This window comes from Eschrichtius robustus, chromosome X (genome assembly GCF_028021215.1).
Source record: "Eschrichtius robustus isolate mEscRob2 chromosome X, mEscRob2.pri, whole genome shotgun sequence".
Lineage (NCBI taxonomy): Eukaryota > Metazoa > Chordata > Mammalia > Artiodactyla > Eschrichtiidae > Eschrichtius > Eschrichtius robustus.
The window spans coordinates 54,682,112-54,703,169 of record NC_090845.1 but is presented as its reverse complement, the minus strand read 5'-3'; the positions used below and the strand labels follow the sequence as shown (position 1 = coordinate 54,703,169).

The following is a 21,058-nucleotide window of genomic DNA, read 5'->3' as shown; positions in this document are numbered from 1 at the left end:
TGTGGCTCACTGGTCTCCAAACAATTCAACCCAAAATGGTCTTCTGTAAGATACATTATAATAAAGCTGTCTAAAATCAAAGACAAAAAGAGAAGGTTAAAAGCAGCAAGAGAAAAAACGATTCTCATATGCATGGGGACCTGCATAAGGCTATCAGCAGATTTCTCAACAGAAACCTAGCAGGCAAGGAGAGAGTGGAATGATATATTCAAAGTACTGAAAGAAAATAACACCCAACCAAGAATGCTGTACCCAGAAAAGTTGTCTTCAGAAATAAAGGAGAGAAAAATAATTTCCCAGACCAAAAAAAAAAAAAAAAAAGCTGAAAGAGTTAATCACCACTAGACTTGTCTTACAATAAATGCTGAAAGTTCTTCAAGCTGAAATGAAAGGATGCTAATTAGTAACACGAAAACGTGAAGAAGAAAGTATGACAGGGGCAGGAGACAAGATGGCAGAGTAGAAGGACTTGAGCTTACCTCCTCTCACAAAAACAACAAAATCAAAACTAACTGCTGAACAACCATCGATAAAAAAGACCCCAACCTACCAAAATATGTACTCTACACCCAAAGACAAAGAGAAAGCCACAATGAGATGGTAGGAGGGGTGCTTCTGCAATATAATCAAATCCTATACCCACCAAGTGGGCAACCCACAAACTGGAAAATTATTATATTACAGAGGTTCTCCTACAGGAGTGAGAGTTCTGAGCCCCACGTCAGTCTCCCCAGCCTGGGGGTCTGGCAATGGGAAGAGGAGCCCACAAAGCATTTGGCTTTGAAGACCAGTGGGCTTGAGTCTAGGAGTTCCACAGGACTGGGGGAAACAGACTACACCCTTGGAGGGAGCACACAAGGTTTCACGTGCACTGGGGCCCAGGGCAAAACAGTGACTCCATAGGATCCTGGGCCAGACCTTCCTGCGGGTCTTGAAGAGTATCTTAGGGAGGCAGGGGTTGGCTGTGGGTCACTGTGGGGACAAAGGCACTGGTTGTGGGGGCTCCAAGGAATATTGATCAGCATGAGCTCTCCCAGAGGTCATCATATTGACACCAAGACCTGGACAACAGCCTGTAGGATCCAGCACTTGGAGGCCTCAGACCAAACAATGAACATGGTGGGAACACAGCCCCACCCATCAGCAGACAGGCTGCCTAAAGTCGTCCTGAGCCAACAACCACCTATAAACACGCCTCTTGCCATGGCCTTACCCCCAGAGGGACAAGATCTAGCTCCACCCACCAGTGGGCAGACACCAGTCTCTCCCACCAGGGAGCCTGTACAAGCCCCTGGACCCACCTCACCCAGCAAAGTGCAGACACCAGAAGCAAGAAAAACTACAGTCCTGCAGTGTGAGGAACGGAGACCACAAAGACAGAAATCTAGACAAAATGAGATGGCAGAGAAATATGTTCCAGACGAAAGAACAAGATAAAACCCCAGAAGAACAGCTAAGTGAAGTGGAGATAGGCAACCTATCTGAAAAATAATCCAGAGTAATGACAGTAAAGATGATTCAAGATGTCAGAAAAAGAATGGAGCACAGACCAGTAGGATACAAGAAATGTTTAATAAAGCACTAGAAGCTTTAAAGAACAAACAAAGATTAAACAATACAATAACTGCAATGAAAAATGCACTAGAAGGAATCAATAGAAAAAGTGAGGCAGAAGAACGAATAAGTGAGCTGGAAGACAGATTGGGGGAAATTGCTGCTGCAAAACAGAATAAAGAAAAAAGAATGAAAAGAAATGAGGACAGTCTCAGAGACTTCTGGGACAACATAAAATGCACAAACATTTGCATTATAGGGGTCCCAGAAGGAGAAGAGAGAGAGAAAGGGCCTGAGAAAATATTTAAAGAGATAATAGCCAAAAACTTCCCTAACATGGGAAAGGAAACACCCACTGAAGGCCAGGAAGTGCAGAGAGTCCCATACAGGATAAACCCAAGGAGGAACATACTGAGGCACATATTAATCAAATTGACAAAAAATTAAGGCAGAGAAAGTATTAAAAGCAACAAAGGAAAAGCAACAAATACCACACAAGGGAATTTCCATAAAGTTATCAGCTGATTGTTCAGCAGTAGCTCTGCAGCCCCAAAGGGAGTGGCACGATATATCTAAAGCCATGAAAGGGAAAAAACACAACCAAGAATACTCTACCCAGCAAGGCTCTCATTCAGATTCCATGGAAAAAGCAAATGCTTTACAAACAAAAGCTAAGAAAATTCACCACCACCAAACCAACGAATGCTAAGGGAAATTCTCTAGATGGAAAAGAAAAGACCACAACTAGAAACAAGAAAATTATGAATGGGAAAGTGCAACAGTAAAGGCAAACATACAGTAAAGGTAGGCAAGCATCCACACAAAATATGATAACAAAAACAGCAATAGTGAGAAGAGGAGCGTACAAATGCAGGATTTTGGAAATCCATTTGAAATTAGGAGACCAGCAACTTTTAAAAATCTTGTATATATGTAGTCTGTTATATCAAAACCTCATGGTAAGCGGAAAGCAAAAATCTAGAACAGATACAAACACACACAAAAAAGAAAAAGCAATCCAAACACAACACTAAAGGTAGTCATCAAATCACAAGAGAAGAGAACAAAAAGGGAAGAAAAAAGAACTACAGAAACTAATCCAAAACAATTAACAAAATAGCAATAAGAACATACAGATCAGTAATTATCTTAAAGGTAAATGGATTAAATGCTCAAACAAAAAGCCATAGACTGGCTGAATTGATTTAAAAAAGAAGCAGAAGATGTGGTATATATATATACAATGGAATATTACTCAGTCATAAAAAGAAACCAAATTGGGTCATTTGTAGAGACATGGATGGACCTAGAGACTGTCATACAGACTGAAGTATGTCAGAAAGAGAAAAACAAATATCGTATGTTAACACATATATGTGGAATCTAGAAAAATAGTACAGATGAACCAGTTTGCAAGGCAGAAATAGAGACACAGATGTAGAGAACAGATGTATGGACACCAAGGGGAGATGGTGGTCACATGAATTGGGAGAATGAGATTGACATATATATACTAATATGTATAAAATAGAAAACTATCAAGAACCTGCTGTATAGCAAAGGGAACTCCACTTCGCTGTGCAGTAGAAACTAACATGACATTATAAAACAACTATATCCGAATTAAAAAAAAAAAGACACATATATGCTGTCTACAAGAGACCCACATCAAATCTAGAGACACATACAGACTGAAAATGAGGTGATGGAAAAAGGTATTCCATGCAAATGGAAATCAAAAGAAAGTTGGAGTAGTGATACTCATATCAGACAAAATAGACTTTGAAATAAAGACTGTTACAAGAGACAAAGAAGGACACCACATAATGAGAAAAGCATCAATCCAAGAAGAAGATATAACAATTGTAAATATTTATACACCCAACATAGGAGCACCTCAATATATAAGGCAAATTCTTACAGCCAAAAAATGAGAAATTGACAGTAACACAATAATATTGGGACACTTTAACACCCCATTTTCATCAATTGACAGATCATTCAGACAGAAAATCAATAAGGAAACAAAAGCTTAAATGACACATTAGACAAATGGACTTAATTGATATTTATAGAATATTCCATTTAAAAGGAGAAGATGCACATTCTTCTCAAGTGCACATAGAACATTTTCCAGGATAGATAACATGGTGTACCATACAGTAAGCCTCATTATATTTAAGAAAATTGAAATTATATCAAGCCAGCACTCCAACTGCAATGTTGAGATTAGGAATCAACTACATGAAAAAAAATGCAAAAAACACAAACACCTGGAGGCTAACAATATGTTACTGAACAACAAATGGATCACTGAAGAAATCAAAGAGGAAATTCAAAAATACCTAGAGACAGACGAAAATGAAAACATGATGATCCAAAACTTATGGGACACAGCAAAAGCAGTTCTAAGAGTGAAGTTTGGAGCAATGCAGTCTTACCTCAGGAACCAAGAAAAATCACAAATAAACAACAAAAACTTACACCGTAAGCAACTAGAGAAATAAGAACAAACAAAACCCAAAGTTAATACAAGGAAAGAAATCATAAACATCAGAACAGAAACAAATGAAATAGAGATGACGAAAACAAGAGAAAAGACAGTGAAACTAAAAGCTGGTTCTTTGAAAAGATAAACAACATTGATAAACTTTAAGTCAACCCCATCAAGAAAAAAAGGGATAGGGCTCAGATCACTAAAATTAGAAATGAAAAAGAAGTTACGTCGGACAACACAGAAATACAAAGGATCATAAGAGACTACTACAAGCAACTATATGCCAATAAAATGAGCCCTAGAAGAAATGGACAAATCCTTAGGAAGGTAAAATCTCCCAAGACTGAACCAGGAAGAAATAGAGAATATGAATAGAACAATCACAAGTACTGAAATGGAAACTTATTTTAAAAACTTCACACAAACAAAAGTCCAGTATCAGATGGCTTCACAGGCAAATTCTGTCAAACCTTTAGAGAGGAGTTAACACCTATCCTTCTCAAGCTCTTCCAAAATATAGCAGAGGGAGACACTCCCTAACTCATTCTACGAGGCCACCATCACCCTAATACCAAAACCAGACACAGATACCACAAAAAAAGAAAATTACAGGCCAATATCACTGAAGAACATAGATGGAAAACTCCTCAACAAAATACTAGCAAACCAAATCCAACAATACATTAAAAGGATCAAACACTACAATCAAGTGGGATTTATCCCAGGGATACAAGGATTTTTCGTTATCCCCAAATTAGTCACTGATATACCACATTAACAAATTAAAAAGTATAACAAATATATGATTATCTCAATAGATGCAGAAAAGGCTTTTTACATTTCCAACACCCATTTATGATCAAAGCTGTCCAGAAAGTGGGCATAGATGGAACCTACCTCAACATAATAAAGGCCATATACAACAAACCCACAGCTAACATCACACTCAATGGTAAAAAGCTGAAGGCATTTCCTCTAAGATCAGGAAGAAAAGGATGTCCACTCTCACCACTTTTATTCAAGTTCTGGGAGTCCTAGCCACAGCAACCAGAGAAGAAAAAGAAATGAGTGCAATCCAAACTGGAAAAGAAGTAAAACTGTCACTGTTTGCAGATACATTGATGATCCTGAAGATGTTACCAGAAAACTACTAGAGTGTGTCAATGAATTTGGTAAAGTTGCAGGATACAAAATTAACACTCAGAAATCACACTAACAGAAAAAATCAGAAAGAAAATAAGGAAACAATCCCATTTACCATCACATCAAAAAGAATAAAATACCTAGGAATAAACCTACCTAACAAGGCAGAAGACCTGTACTCTGAAAACTATAAGACTCTGATGAAAGAAATTGAAGGTGACACAGATGGAAAGATATACCATGTTCTTGGTTTGGAAGAACCAATATTGTCAAAATGACTACACTACCCAAGGCAATCTACAGATTCAATGCAATCCCTATTAAATTACCAATAGCATTTTTCACAGAACCAGAACAATTTTTTTTTAATTTATATGGAAACAAAAGACTGTATAGCCAAAGTAATCCTGAGAAAGAAAAATGGAGCTGGAGGTATCAGGCTCCCTGACTTCAGACTATACTACAAAGCTACAGTTATCAAAAAGACCTACTGTATAGCTCAGGGAAATCTGATCAATACTCTGTAATAACCTAAATGGGAAATGAATCTGAAAAAGAATAGATACATCTGTGTGTATAACTGAATCACTCTGCTGTACACCTGAAACTAACACAAAATTATTAATCAACTCCAATATAAAACAAAAATTTAAAAAATCATTTCCAAAAATGTATGGTAGTGGCACAAAAATAGAAATATAGATTAGTGGAACAGAATAGAAAGCCAAGAAATAAACCCATGCACCTATGGTCAATTAATCTATGACAAAGGAGGCAAGGAAATACAGTGGACAAAAAGACAGTCTCTTCAATGAATGGTGCTGGGAAAACTGTACAGCTACATGTACAAGAATGAAACTAGAACATTCTCTAACACCACACACAAAAATAAACTCAAAGTGGATTAATGACCTAAATGTAAGACCAGATACTATAAAACTCTTTGAGGAAAACATAGGCACAACATTCTTTGACATAAGTTGCAGCAATATCTTTTTGGATCCACCTCCTAGAGTACTGAAAATAAAAACAAAAATAAACAAATGGGACCAATTAAACTTAAAAGCTTTTGCACAGCAAGGGAAACCATAAAAAAAAAAGACAACCCACAGAATGGGAGAAAATATTTGCAAACGAAGCAACTGACAAGGGATTAATCTCCAAATATACAAACAGCTCATGCAGCTCAATATCAAAAAAAAATAAACAAACAACCCAATCAAAAAGTGGGCAGAAGATCTAATAGACATTCCTCCAAAGAAGACATATAGATGGCCAAAATCACATGAAAAGATGCTCAACATTGCTAATTATTAGAGAAATGCAAATCAAAACTATAATGAGGTATCACCACAGACCGGTCAGAATGGCCATCATCATAAAGTCTACAAACAAATGCTGGAGAGGGTGTGGAGTAAAGGGAACCCTTCCACACTGTTGGTGGGAATGTAAATTGGTACAGCTGCTATGGAGAACAGTATGTAGGTTCTTTAAAAAACTAAAAATAGAGCTACCATATGATCCAGCAATCCCTCTCCTAAGCATATATCCAGAGAAAACCATAAATCAAAAAGATACGTGAAGCACCGAGCTGATCTCCCTGTGCTATGCAGCTGCTTCCCACTAGCTATCTATTTTACATTTGTTAATAGGGAGGTGGGGGGGAGATGCAAGAGGGAGGAGATATGGGGATATATGTTTACGTATAGCTGATTCACTTTGTTATAAAGCTGAAACTAACACACCATTGTAAAGCAATTATACTCCAATAAAGATGTTATAAAAAAAAAGAAACATTCACCCCAATGTTCATCACAGCGCTATTTACAATAGCCAGGACATGGAAGCAACCTAAATGTTCATCAATGGATGAATGGATAAAGAAGATGTGGTACATATATACAATGGGATATTACTCAGCCATAAAAAAGAACAAAATAATGCTATTTGCAGCTACATGGATGGACCTAGTGATTGTCATACTGAGTGAAGTAAGTCAGAGTAAGTCATATATCATATGGTATTGCTTATATGTGTAATCTAAAAAATGGTACAAATGAACTTATTTACAAAACAAAAATAGAGTCACAGATATAGAAAACAAACTTATGGTTACCAAAGTGGAAAGGGAGAGAGGGATAAATTGGGAGATTGGGATTGACATATACACACTACTATATATAAAATAAATAACTAATAAGAACCTACTGTATAGTATAGGGAACTCTGCTCAATACTCTGTAATGACGTTTATGGGAAAATAATCTAAAAAAGAGCAGATATATGTATATGTTTAACTGATTCACTTTACTATACAGCAGAAACTAACACAATATGGTAAATCAACTATATTCCAATAAAAATTAATTTTTAAAAAATAAGCAAAAGACCTAAGTAGACATTTTCCAAAGAAAATATTCCAATAGCCAACAGGTACACGAAAAGTACCTCAGCATCATTAATCATCAGGAAATGCAAATCAAAACCACAATGAGATATTACCTCACACCTTTCAGAAAGGCTGTTATCAAAAGACAAGTGCTGGCAAGTGCTGGGAAGGATGTAGAGAAAAGAGACCCTTTTATACTGTTGGTAGGAATGTAAGTTGGTACAGCTGCTATGGAAAACAGTATGGAGGTTTGTAAAAAAATTAAAAATAGAGCTACCATATAATTCAATTCCAGTTCTGGGTATATATCTAAAGAAAAGAAATAACTATCTTGAAGAGGTATCTGTACCCCATGTTTGTTACTGCATTATTCGTAATAGCCAAGACATAGAAATAACCTAAGTGTCCTTTGACAGATAAATGGATAAAATAAATATATACAAACACATACACAATGGAATATTATTCAGCTGTAAAAAGAGGGAAATCTTGTCTTTTCCACATCATGGACTAACCTGGAAGGCGTTATGCTAAATGAAATAATTCAGACAAAGAAAGACAAATACTGTATGATCTCACTTATATGGGGAATCTAATAAAACTGAACTTGTAGAAACAGAGAAGTGATTGGTGTTTGCCACATGCGAGTGGTGTTGGGTAGGGGAAATAGGTGAATGTGGTCAAAAGGTACAAACTTTCAGTTATAAAATAAATGAGGTTGAGGAAGTAACGTACAGCATGAAGATTATAGTTAGCAAAACTGTATTGTGTATTTGAAAGTTGCTAAGAGAGTAGATTGTAAAAGTTCTCATCAAAAGAAAAAACGTGTAACTATGTGAAGTGATGGATGTTAAGTGACCTTAATGTGCTTATCTTTTTGCAGTATATACATATATCAAATCATTATGTTGTACACCTTAATCTTATACAATGTAATATGTCTATTATGTCTCAAATTAGGGAAAAATACAAAATCTAAGCAGGCAAATAACAAGTGAGAAGGTTGAATCAGTAGTCAAACCTCCCAACAAAGAAAAGCCCAGGAACAGATAGATGGTTTCACTGGTGAATTCCATGAAACATTTAAAAAAGAATTAACACCAGTCCTTCTCAAACTAGTCAAAAACCTGAAAGGAACACTCCCAAACTCATTTTATGAGGCTAACATTACCCCAATACCAAAGCTGGATAAAGATACTACTAGATATCCTTGATGAATATAGATGTAAAAATTCTCAACAAAATACTAGCAAACCAAATTCAACAGCGCATAAAAGGATCATGCATCATCATCAAGTGGGATTCATCTCTAGGATGCAAGCATGGTCTACATATGCAAATCAATAAATGTGACACACCACATTTATAGAATGAAAGATAAAAATCACATGATTACCTCAATAGATGCAGAAAAAGCATTTTACAAAATTCAACATCTTTCGTGATAAAAATTCTCAATAAATTGGGTATACAAAGAACATATTTCAATATAATCAATGCTTTTTATGACAAGCTCACCACTAATAACATAATATTCAGAGGTGAAAGTTTGAAAGCTTTTCCTCTAAGTTCAGGAATAAGACAAGGATTCTAAACCTCACCACTCCTATTCAGCATAGCTCTTGAAGTCCTAGCCAGAGCAGTCAGGCAATAAAAAGCAATTAAAGTCAGAAAGGGAGAAGTCAAACTGTCTCTGTTTACAGATGATATGATTTCATACATAGAAAACTCTAAAGACTATCCCAAGAAATAATAATATTAGAATAATAAAGAAATTCAGTAATGTTTCAGGATACAAAATCAGTGTACAGAAATCAGTTGTGTTTCACTAACAACAAACATCCAAAAGAGAAATTAAGGACACAATCCCCTTTGCAATAGCACAAAATAGTAAAATACTTAGGAATAGGTTTAACCAAGAAGGTTAAAGATCTGCACATTGAAATCTATTAGACATTTATGAAAGAAATTGAAGAAGACACAAATAAATGGAAAGGTATCCCATATTCATGAATGACAAGAATTAATATTGTGAAAATGTCCTTACTATACAAAGCCATCTTTATACTTGCTGTAATCCTTATCTCAAATTCCATGGCATTTTTCATAGAAGGAGAGAAAACATTCCTAAAATTCATATGGAACCACAAAAGACCCCAATTTACCAAAGCAATTCTGATAAAGAAGAACAAAGCTGGGGGCAATCATGTATCCCAATTTCAAACTATATTACAAAGCTATAGTAATCAAAAAAGTATGGTACTAGCATAAAAACCAGCATATAGATCAATGGAAGAGAATCAAGAGCCCAATTATAAACCCACACTTATGGTCAACTAATATTTGTCAGGAGGCCAAGAATATTCAGTGTGGGAAAGATAGTCTCTTTTATTAATGGTATTGGGAAAATTGGATGTTTACATGCAAAGGACTGTATTGGACCCCTATATTACACCACTCATAAAAATTAACTCAAAACGGATTAAAGACTTAAGTGTAAGACCCATATCTATAAAACTCCTAGAAGAAAACAGGGAAAATACTCCTCAACATTGATCTTGGCAATGAGTTTTTGAATATGACACCTAAAGCACAAGCCAGAGAAACAAAAATAAGCAAGTGGGACTACATCAAACTAGAAAGCTTCTGCACAGCAAAAGAAAGACAATCAACAAAATGAAAAGGCTACCTATGCAATGGGAGAACCTTTTTATAAACCATACACCCAATAAAGACACACACACACACACACAAACACACACACACACATACACACTGTGGAATACTATTCAACCATAAAAAGAAGGAAATCCTGCCATTTATGGAAATATGGATGGTCTTTAGGGAGTTATGCTGTGTGAAATGTCAGACAGAAAAATACAAATACAATATGTCACTTATATATGCAATCTGAGAAAGGCAAAATTATAGAAACAGAAAGTAGATTAATGGTTGCCAGGGGTTGGGGTTGGGGAAAGTGGGGCAATGTTGGTCAAAGGGCACAAACTTCTAGTTATATGATGAAATAGTTCTGGAGATATAATGTACAGTATGGTTAATATAGTTAACAATACTCTATTGTATACTTAAGGTAATTGTGTGAGGTGATGGATGTGCTAACTAACCTTATTGTGGTAATTATTTCACAATATATATGTATAATGAATCATCACATTGCATAACTTAAACTTACACAATATTGTATGTCAGTTACATCTCAATAAAGCTGGAAAACAATAACAAGAACAAAAACAAAACAAATACTGGCTTTTAGAAAAGAAGTGGTTCCTTCCCACCGAAGTGTGAATGTCTTAATATGTTATATGATGGCTTAATATGATACTACTTCCAGGGTAATGGGATCAAGTCGTCAAACAAAGGCAAACAGAGAAGCTATAATGTTGAAATTTCAGACACTGACCAGCAGATGAAAAAGGTATTTGGGAGCAGCAGAGAGATCATCCTTGCATTCTGAATCATATGCTGTGTGCCTCAGCCTATTCTGTTCTGAATAGAGATAAGGATTAAAAGTGGGCACTAGGTGCTTTGAGAAGCCCCTTGCTACTTTATTTATACCATTTCCCTTTGATCTCCCGTCTACTCTAGGTGTCACCTCTGCTCGCTCAGTTCCTCCTTCCTACCCACCACCGCAGGACCCGTTAAACCAGGGCCAGTACCTGGTCCCTGATGGCATCGCTCAGTCGCAGGTCTTTGAGTTCACCGAACCCAAGCGCAGCCAGTCACCATTCTGGCAAAACTTCAGCAGGTTAACCCCCTTCAAAAAATAATACCAACAGGGAGGCAGATAATTTTAAAATAAAGTAAATAAAATTATATTTATAGATGGACCTTTTTTCGGAGAAGCACTGTTGAAATTTATATATATATATGTACACATATACACACACACACGCATACACACACACATACACACACGCACACAGGACCTTGAGTGTACACACACACACACACACACACACACACGCAGAAGGACCAAAAATGTTTTCTGTTGTTTTGGGGAAGTAAAATCTGTAGTTGGTAGGAAGAAGTACCAATGAATTCCAAACACATGATCCCTTCTTTAAAAGTTTTCCATTCTTACCCTGTGCCCCTCCCCTTTACTTTCAGAAAATGACATTTCTATTTGTTCCTTTTCTTGTTGAGATAATCTTTTTGCTCTCCTGTGAGTGATTCATTGACTTGTCATTATTAACATAGATGTGTTTGTATTGTTTTTTAGTTTCCTGATGATACTGATGCTGATGACTTTTGAATTTAATTTGATGTGGTGGAGTTTGAGAGTTTTGAATTTCTTTTTTTCCTTTTCCTTTTCACTGGGTAAGGGGAGGATCCCCTTCCTCCACTCCCTCAACTGATCATCTGCGAATGTTTCTGCAGCCCTGCAGTTGCCCCAAATAGCCTTTTCCCTGCATCTTCTGTCCTCAGTCATGCCAGTCTGGACATGCTCTGTTGTGCCCTGTGACATAACTGCTCAATATTTCTATTGCTTTCACTGTGTTTTAGGTGTTGTAGAGAGATCGAAACTAAACAGAAGCAAGGGAATGTCAGAGTAATGATGCTGGAGAGGACTTCTGTTCAGGGAGCATTCTGCATTTGGGCTGTTTCTTCTGCTAGCACTGGGGGTTCCCATGTTGCAGCACTGCTGGGTCATGCTAGTTTTGTATCTGGGGTTTAGTTTGGGTCAGTTTTTCTCTTCTTCATGCCACTTTGGTTATGGTGTTTCTTCTAGGCTTGTCCCTCCCCTAACCTAAAAAATCTGAACTAGAAGTAAAGAGGCTGAGACTCTGCCTCCTGGAGGAGGGATTCAACTGCCTCCAGTACCAAGTAGGTTTAGGGTAGGACTCCCCACTGCAATCAGGGGCCTGGTTGTACCTGCTCCCCATTGGCAGATTGTTTAGGCAGCATTGCTGGAGTCTGTAAGAGGTCAAGACAGAGCCCACCTGACCAAGATCTTCAACTGTATTCAAATTATTGACCTGGACAGAATCAAAGGCTGATAGTAACCTCTTATAGGAAAGAACAAAGATGGGCATGGAAAGAGACAACCTCAGCCCAAGATATGTACTTACAGTTCCTAACTTATGTGAAACTTCCCCCATTGTTAGCCGATTGCATGGATAATCTTCCATGGCTCCTTCCTTCCCCTCTTCCTGTCTTCCTTCTTTCTCCTGCTCTCCCCTGCACAGGAGGGTTGCTGGTATGAGCATAGTTAAAGCGCTTCTGGCACTCAAAGACTGCCCTGTTTCCAACATTCTCCCATCCCACAACATTTGAAGTAAGCAAGCGAGGAGCCCAGGGGACTTTTCCCTGTGGAGAAATGATCTGAGGCAGAGATGCTACCCTCAGGCTCATTTTTGGTAGGCTTTACACTTAGGAAAAACTAACTTTCCACACAAAGAGACAGACTCCCTATGGGTACTCCCTATTCCTCCTCTCCACATAGCCCCTCAGGTAGATAGACCTTGAACAGCAAGGAGAATGGAGTACAAAGGAGTAAGGATGGGCCCTACTATGGAGAGCCATTCTAGTGAGGAATCTGGAGATTGTGAGTCTATCCTGGACCCTCTGGGAGAAGACTTCATCATGAAAGGACCTCAGCTTAATGAGCAGCAGCCATGGCTGCATGGGACACAGCATAGCTGGCTCTGCTCTTACGCCTCCTGACCCAGACCAGGCCCTGCCCAGCCTGGGAATTTTTCCTCTATGGGAATCAAATTACAAGCTGTTTAAGCTCCCATTCCACCACACCCAAATGAGACTTGAGGAGTAAGCCAAGGATAAGTGTGAGCTGGGCAGAGGGCCAGGGCTCGGGACTGGCCACAATTGCTCAGCACCTGACCCAGCTACTTAAGCCCACTTAACAAGGAACCTGGTACCCAGTGCCTAAGCTAAAATGGATTCCCTGGCAAACAGAATGTCTGGCTGTGTAGGCCTCGCTTGAGTGTACATTATTTTCCTACTTTCAATTCCTTCCCACTAGGCTTGACCTTGACTTGTTTCTCCAGGGCCTGGGGGCACACCAAGAGGGGATGCATGGACAGGTCCCTGGACCTACAACTTCTCTTGGCCAAGCTCCCTCACACTCCCACTTCCTGCTCCCCTGGGACTGTACCCAGAGCTCCAGGATCAGGAATTATCACCTCTTTCCACCCACCTCTTATCCACCCAACCCACTGGCCTCATCAGATGCCAATAACTTATGAAAACAACAAGAAATCTGTTCACCATTGCTTGGAATATTCCCCCAGCCTATGGCAGAAAAGCAGACCAGTGGCCAACAGCCCCAAGGGGAACCCCATTACCTGGGCTCAGGATCCAAGCCTATTCTGTATTCCCACAGCAATGCTATCCCTAAGAACTCTGTAAATCTCTGTTTCTGCATGGCCCAGAGATACCCCTTCCTCAACTCAATGAGGCCTGGATTTGCTCAAAAAGGCTTTGCTAATATATTCTATGGGCCCTCTTGTGGGATGGTCCTAACCCAGAAATCCACCTCCTCTTTCTCTCTCTCCCTCTCGTCCCTTCTATGTGTATATCTCTAAAGGATTTATAAGGACAGCAACAAGAGAGTTCTAACAATTCTAGTGTGAAGCCAAATAGTGATCTTTTAGTGCTTTGGGGATGGGGTGGGCTGGGGTGGATGGATGGGCAACAGTGATTTTGATTACCCCTGCTGCTCTGCACTTGCCAGTTTATTATTTCATTTCTTCTATCTGACTGTTTGACCCTGTCAAACAAGTGTCAAAGTTGTGTGTTTAAAAAAAATGTTTAAAAAAATATGATGTTGTAATGACACAAAGCCTTATGAAAATATTTATGGAGTTCAATAAAAGAAGTAAAAAGACACCTCCAGGCATAGCTCTCATGCCATTTTGTGTGTGTGTTTGTGTTTGTGTTTTACCAGTTGCAAAATAAAGGGAATTTGCCTGGCAGGGACAGCTTACACCAGCCTAGTCTTGGCCTGCCAGCCCTGCTGTTCTATTGTCAGGCTTGCCATGGTCTGTCTGTGGCCTCCCATGTCTTTTCTGGAAGAGTGGGTCACAAGAATCAAGTTTGATCCTGTAACCAGGGGTGCTTCAAATGTCTTCATGGGTGGGACTGTCCTTCATGTCACTTGGCTCTTTCACAAGACTTGAAGATCCATTCCTGACCTCGCTCCTTTTCCTTGCAGCTGTAAGTCCAGTACCTGCCCTGTGTACTCTCACGTGAGCTTAAAAGCTGCTTTTTGGACCTAACCAGAATCCATATCACTTAGGAATCCCCCACCTCCAGTTCTTTCCTAATGCTTCCAGTCCTGTCTCCTCAGAGGTAGACATATTCTTTATCCGTCCCCCAGAGTGGATGGAGTGACCTTACTGTTTCTTTCATCATAGTGTCTCCTGCACATACATGCTCCTTACTGCCCACAAGGCTCCCATGTGGTGTCTTATGCTGCCCATTAGAGACACAATAGTTTGTATGTTCTGATACTACTTAACTTGCCTTTCTCCAGAAGAAATAAACACTGACCTTAATAAAATGCTTATTCTTCACCCATCTCCCAAACCCCTTCAAATTGATCTCAGAGTTGCTTACTCTCAGAGAGTTCCTGGGTGCAGCATGGGTTGAGGGGGGTTGGGAGCAAGAATATGGAATGGGTTGATACTAGCACATGAATGTGTCACTCTATAATCTCCCTGAGAGCCCTGTCTCTTAAGTTTTCTAATCTAGGCTTCCAACAGGTGACTACAACCATAGGTCCTTTTGTCTCTAGTACCAAGAGCAAGGGGGAGGAGGCCTAAGGTCTCTGTTGTGGGCTTTGGCTTACTTCAGTGTTTCAGTCACAGAGACCACCACTCTGCTGCTTGGCCCACTTAACTTTTGGACCCTTTGGGATTTCCTTATTTATGATGACCTGCTTACCCCTGGCTCCCAGAGACTTCTGTCCTGAATAGGATACAGGACTGGTGAGGTAGATCTTGCTTGCCCGGGCCTTTACCTACCAGGCCCAAGATAACAAAATGAGACCTCAGCATTCCACCAAGTCCAACCACCTGCAAGGCAACAGTTCAGCCTGGCCATAGGTAGATTAGACCATCTGGGTTTGCAACACAGTTAGAGGGGGTGTTTGGATGTAAAATTCATGTTCCCTGGAAGCACTCTATTCTGATTCCATCTCTCCCATTTCTCTCTTGAACTGTGAATTCCTTCTCTAGTAGGCCATGAGTGTCACATGGACACTGTTTTCTCATATAGTTGGGGAAGAGGAAAAAAGGAATGGTACATGGCCACAGAGTGGCCCTGTGTTTTTCAGAAGCCTCTATTATTTCTGTTTAGCTCACCAGTGCATCATTTAAGGCAGATTTTTGGCAAGTTTATGTCCATCTCCACAACAGCCATGCTGCCAACCAGCTGAATTAGATTCAACTTGCATATCCTGAATACGTAATCTGGGCCAGGTACACGAGAAGATGACTAAAATAAAATATCTACAGTCACTCAGAATTTAGTGAGAACATATAAGCATGGACCATAACAAGGATGGATGTGGGCCTGGAAGCACTCAAAAAACGGAGTGGTTAATTGTGATTGAGGAAGATCTTTGCAATCAGGATAAGTTTAGTTGTGCTGCAGTAACAGATATTTCCCCAAATCTTAATGGCTTTAACATACCAGAGTTTATTTCTTACTCATACAAATCCTGCTGTGAGTCCACGTGGCTCTCTGGGGCAGCTATCACCCATGTGATAGTACACAATCTGGGCTGCTTCTGCCTTACTACACCTCCATCTCAAGACATTTCCATAATCACCACAGCTGGAAAGAGAGCCCTAGATTGTTTCTCACTTACAGTTAAATTCTCTAGCCAGAACTGATCACATGGCTTCATCCAACTTCAAGGGAACAGAAAACTGTAAAAGTCCTATGAACTCAGAAGGGCAGGAGAACTAGATATGGATGAACATTAGACATCTCTACCAAAGAAGGAAATGTTTGAACTAAGGTTCAGAAGACAGGGAAATTTCTACCATGTTAAGGTTAGAGCAACTGAGAAGTTAAGGGGAACAGTTCACACAAGACAACCCTCCCTTCTGACACCAATTGAAAGTCCAGGGGTCCCAAATAACACCCTTAGTTTCAATAATCCACCAGAAAAACTCACAGGGCAGAGTATAAGAAAGTACCAAACAGGGAGCTTCAGTTTTCCTATCCCTGTGGAGTCAAGACAATGTTACTTTTCAGCATAAATATGTGACAGTATTCATGGAGTATTGCCAAGCAGGAAAGCACACCCAAGCTTCTAAAGATTTTGTTGGGGCTCCATCACTGCCCTTCTGGCTGATCCCCTTCTCCAGTCTTCTCAGAAGATGAGCTGATACCAGGTAACTCAGAGCCCCCACCCTAAATCACATTGTTGATGTGGCCGAAATCCCAATTCTAAATAACATTGTTAGACTATCAGTTGACCCAAGGCCCTCAGGCAAACAAAAATACTCCTATCAGACATGACATTTCAAGGGCTAAGAGATTACCTCCCAGAAGCTGAGGGCAAGGGTCAGACCCGTCTTTGGGCTAGGATAAATTCTTTACTACACACACGTGGAAAAGGCATGGGGCAGGGACTGGGAAGAGGAATAGAGGGTATGCCAAGTGGAAGGAATAGCACAACTAAAATCCTGGTAGATAAGGTCAGATTCTCTGTATATGACTTTGTATTCGTTTATTAATCCAACAAATATTTATTTGCATGCTAGAGGTGAACAAATTAGATAGTGTTCCTATCTGCATGGTGCTTGTGGAGTGGTAAATCATACTCAAGTACAAATTCCTTTGTAAGTGTGTATTCCTGGGGAGAGAGATGGGAGCTTCCAAGCTCTGGTAGCAAATCAACCACAAGTATAGCTTCAGCGAGACACCTCCTAGCTGTCCAGCTTCCTGGTCACCAGATTCCATACCCTCTGTCTCCTGTTCAGCCTTAGCTAAGGCAGTCCACATTTATTTCCAGCCCCATACCTATAGGTATATGTACTGTCCCCATTTCATAGGTTAAACAACATGATCAACTGAAAATCCTTTTTATTATTAATAAATACTAGCTAGCACTTATGGAGCACTTGCTAATATGCTAAGCTTTGTGATAGGTTCTCACCATAATCCTAAAGGGTAGGTATAAATATTTTCCCTATTTTACTGATCAGGGTCACAGAGTTAGCACATGAGCTGGGCTTAAAACTCAGACTTGCCCCACCTGAGGTTCTTACAACACTGTGTCATCCATTACTGCAGCAACATGGCAATAGACCAGACACTCAAGAACTGTTGAATATATTAGAACTGAGGATAATATTGATAAGGATGCAAGCTAACATGTTGTAGCAGATGCTGTTGGTGTTCCATCCATCTCCCTTACCATTTCCTTACACACCAACCTGACTTTCAATATCCAGCACCCGTGTCTTTGTTGGAAGGCTTCCCTCAGGCTGATGGAACCCACTTTGTCCAGAATATAGCAGGCCAGAAGTACCTGAGAATTACTGTCTTCCCTGCCCTGGGAATAGCCCTTAATCAATGACTGATGGGGGAAGGGTATAAATGTCCTTGTTCCCTTGCTCCTCAGGGATGATAATTGAAAATTTTGACACTTTTCCCCAGAGTTTCCCCAGGGATTAAGCTTCAGTTGCCCACTGTAGCAGCTGGTTTAATAACACACCCCATATTTGCTGCCTTCACCTCCCTGCATCACTTCCCTAATCCCTTCATATCAGGGGATATGCTTCTTGGGGAGATTCAGCTAATACACATGAATTACTGCTCAGGGTGTATCGTGTGAAGTGCTACCATACTCACTGAAGCATTGGTGATTTTATAAGTTAGGAATTGTGTCTGGCTGTATAAAACAGGAACCCTCAAAGCATCCCCTTCTTGGATCAGACTCGATAAGAGACAAATATCTAGGGGAAAAAAGAAATGGTGGCATTTCAGGCAGGACTTGAGAGAGTGACATAGCACCAGGAAGTTTTTCTTGGTACCCCAGAAATCCCATTAGGGAAATGGTGGTGTTGGAATAGCAATGCAGTAAAATTATTTTCAAATTGCAGGTCAAGAAATCAGTTTAGTTGAACATGACCAACATTTTAAAAAATGAAATAATAGAATGGAATAGAATAGAATAGAATAGAATAGAGTATTGTAGATAGGAAATGTATGTAGTGTTTTGAATTTGAAAGGTATGTATACTGGGATGCAATATTAAAGGTATTAAACATTAAAGGTAGGTTGTCACAAAGAATGTTCCAGAAACAGCGGTATGGAGCCAGACTGCCTGGGTTCAAATCATAGCTCTACTGTTAGTTGGCTGTGTGACCTTGGGTAGTTACTTAACTACTCCATGCCTTAGTTTCCCTATCTGTAAAATAGGGATTCTAATAGTATTATCTATTACTGAAAAATTGTTGATTGCCTTTCTAGTATCCATTTATCCTTTCTTATTTGCAACACAAACCCCAATTTTGAGGCAACAGTGTGCTCAGTTAAATATTTATTTTTCCAACTTCTCCTGCAGCAAAAGGTAGCCATGTGACCAACACCTAACTAAGGAAATGTTAGAGAAAGTCTGCTGGTAGGGGGCTGGTTTCTGATAAATCTTTTGTCTCCTGATAAAGGGATGAAATACAGCTGGCACCAACACCACTTTTCTTTTCCCTATTTTGAATGCAGATGTGATACCTTGAGATAGGGTGGCCATCTGTGACCATGAAGTAACAAGCATGAGACTAAAGATCTATGCATACTAAGGATGGTAGCAAAAAAAGATAAGAGACTGAGTCCCTGATGACATTAGTAAATTACAGAAATATTCAGCAACCACCTACCTCTGGATTGTTATTATGTGAAGAAAAGAAACGCCAACTGAATTAGATTACAGTTAGATAAGTTTGATGTCACTTGAGGCCAAAAGCATGTCTGATGCTCATAGGAATTTGTTATGATGATAAAATAAGTTAATACATGTAAAGCAACTACAATAGTAGTAGCTCAATAAAATGAAGGCTGTTATTATTATTATTATTATTATTATCACACTAAATCACTGTGAGGTTCAGAGAAGGGAAAGAGGGAAGGAGGTTTTCCAGGATCATAGTTTTCCCTTCTCTAAACTGAAGGAGGGTGACTCAAATTTGAGGTGACTCAAATTCCGCTAAATCCCTGTCCAGCTCCCTTTTCCCTGAAAGGAAAGGCAGAATGGTCCAGAGGAACCCTGAAAGTTTCACTCTGTTCCTTCTGGGTTCAGCATGTCCTCTGTGCTCACTGAGACCAGAAGCCCAACATAGCTGAGACAGGGAGTCTTTACTGGTCTCTTCTGCTGTCCTCAGTTCTGAGGACTAAAAGGAGCCCAACACAGCAAGTACTTACCTGAATTTTATACCTGCCCAGAGAGAGATTGAGGTCATTCCCTTTACCTGGTAAGGTGTACTTGTCTATAAAATGGAAACCGCTCATTGTTTTATAGGTAACCAGACACTCTCCTTCCCCCTGAGGAAACCCCTAATAGAAAGAGCTCATTCTTGTAACAGAAGTTCATTCTTCATCTTGCCTGCTCCTATCCCTTCCCCTACCCACATAGGTAGAGACACAGGTCCAGAAACCCTGTATCATAGCAATATTTAAAAACCTGGGATAAGTCAGTTCTGCTCTCACTCCAGACCTGGGTACCCCATCTGGGACAGGGCACATGGTCAGAGTAAAGGACACAAGATCATCCATGAGGAATACAGAATAAAATATTAAAACATCTCTATTATTTAAAAAATAAGAAGGAACTTAATTTGTCCCAATAATTAAAATGGATTGTCAGTAGCACATGCTTATAATAAATACACCTATATTGGGAAGTTGTGCTCAGAAATGTTTTACTGATGGGGTAGAGGATCAAAAATGTTTGGAAATGCTGGTCCATATTTCATTAAGATTTACTGAGCACTTACCATATACACAAGCCCTATTCTAAGTGCATTACATGTATTAAATCAATTTAATCCTCACAATAGCCCTATAAGAGAAATACCATTATTTAACCATTTTGCATATGAGGTAACTGAGGCACATATTGGTTAAGTAAATTGTCCAAAGTCATACAAGTAGTGAGTGACAGAGTTTGGACTCAAGCCCAAACCATCTGGCTGTAGGGTTTGCACTCTTAACCACTTGGTTAAACTAAAAAGATTAGTCAGTGAAAGCCAAATTCCAAACCTCTGCTATAAAACAAATATGCTAATCTGAAATCATCATTTTTTTTCAGAGCAAGAATTGTTTTATTTCTGTCTGGCCATCTCCTCCTCCAAGAACTCTGGAGCCAAACGGCCTGAGTTCGAATCCCAGCTTCATCATCCACTTCCTAGCTGTGGGACCATAAGCAGATGACATCCCCTCTCTGAGCCTCATTTTCCTCACCTGTCATATGGGAATAAAAGTAG

The 21,058-nt window shown here is 39.4% G+C and overlaps 1 protein-coding gene across 5 annotated transcripts in view; it reads left to right on the top strand.

Moving 5' to 3' along the window:
- Positions 1 to 14,408, top strand: part of ARHGEF9 (Cdc42 guanine nucleotide exchange factor 9) — a 187,778-nt gene extending 173,370 nt beyond the window's left edge. For all 5 annotated transcript variants that reach the window (XM_068533643.1, XM_068533646.1, XM_068533642.1 and 2 more), the window contains one exon: positions 11,190 to 14,408. In XM_068533643.1, the coding sequence (XP_068389744.1) occupies positions 11,190 to 11,371 (182 nt within the window). In that variant the 3' untranslated portion in view covers positions 11,372 to 14,408. The remainder of the gene's footprint in view (positions 1 to 11,189) is intronic.
- The last annotated feature ends 6,650 nt before the right edge of the window (positions 14,409 to 21,058 follow it).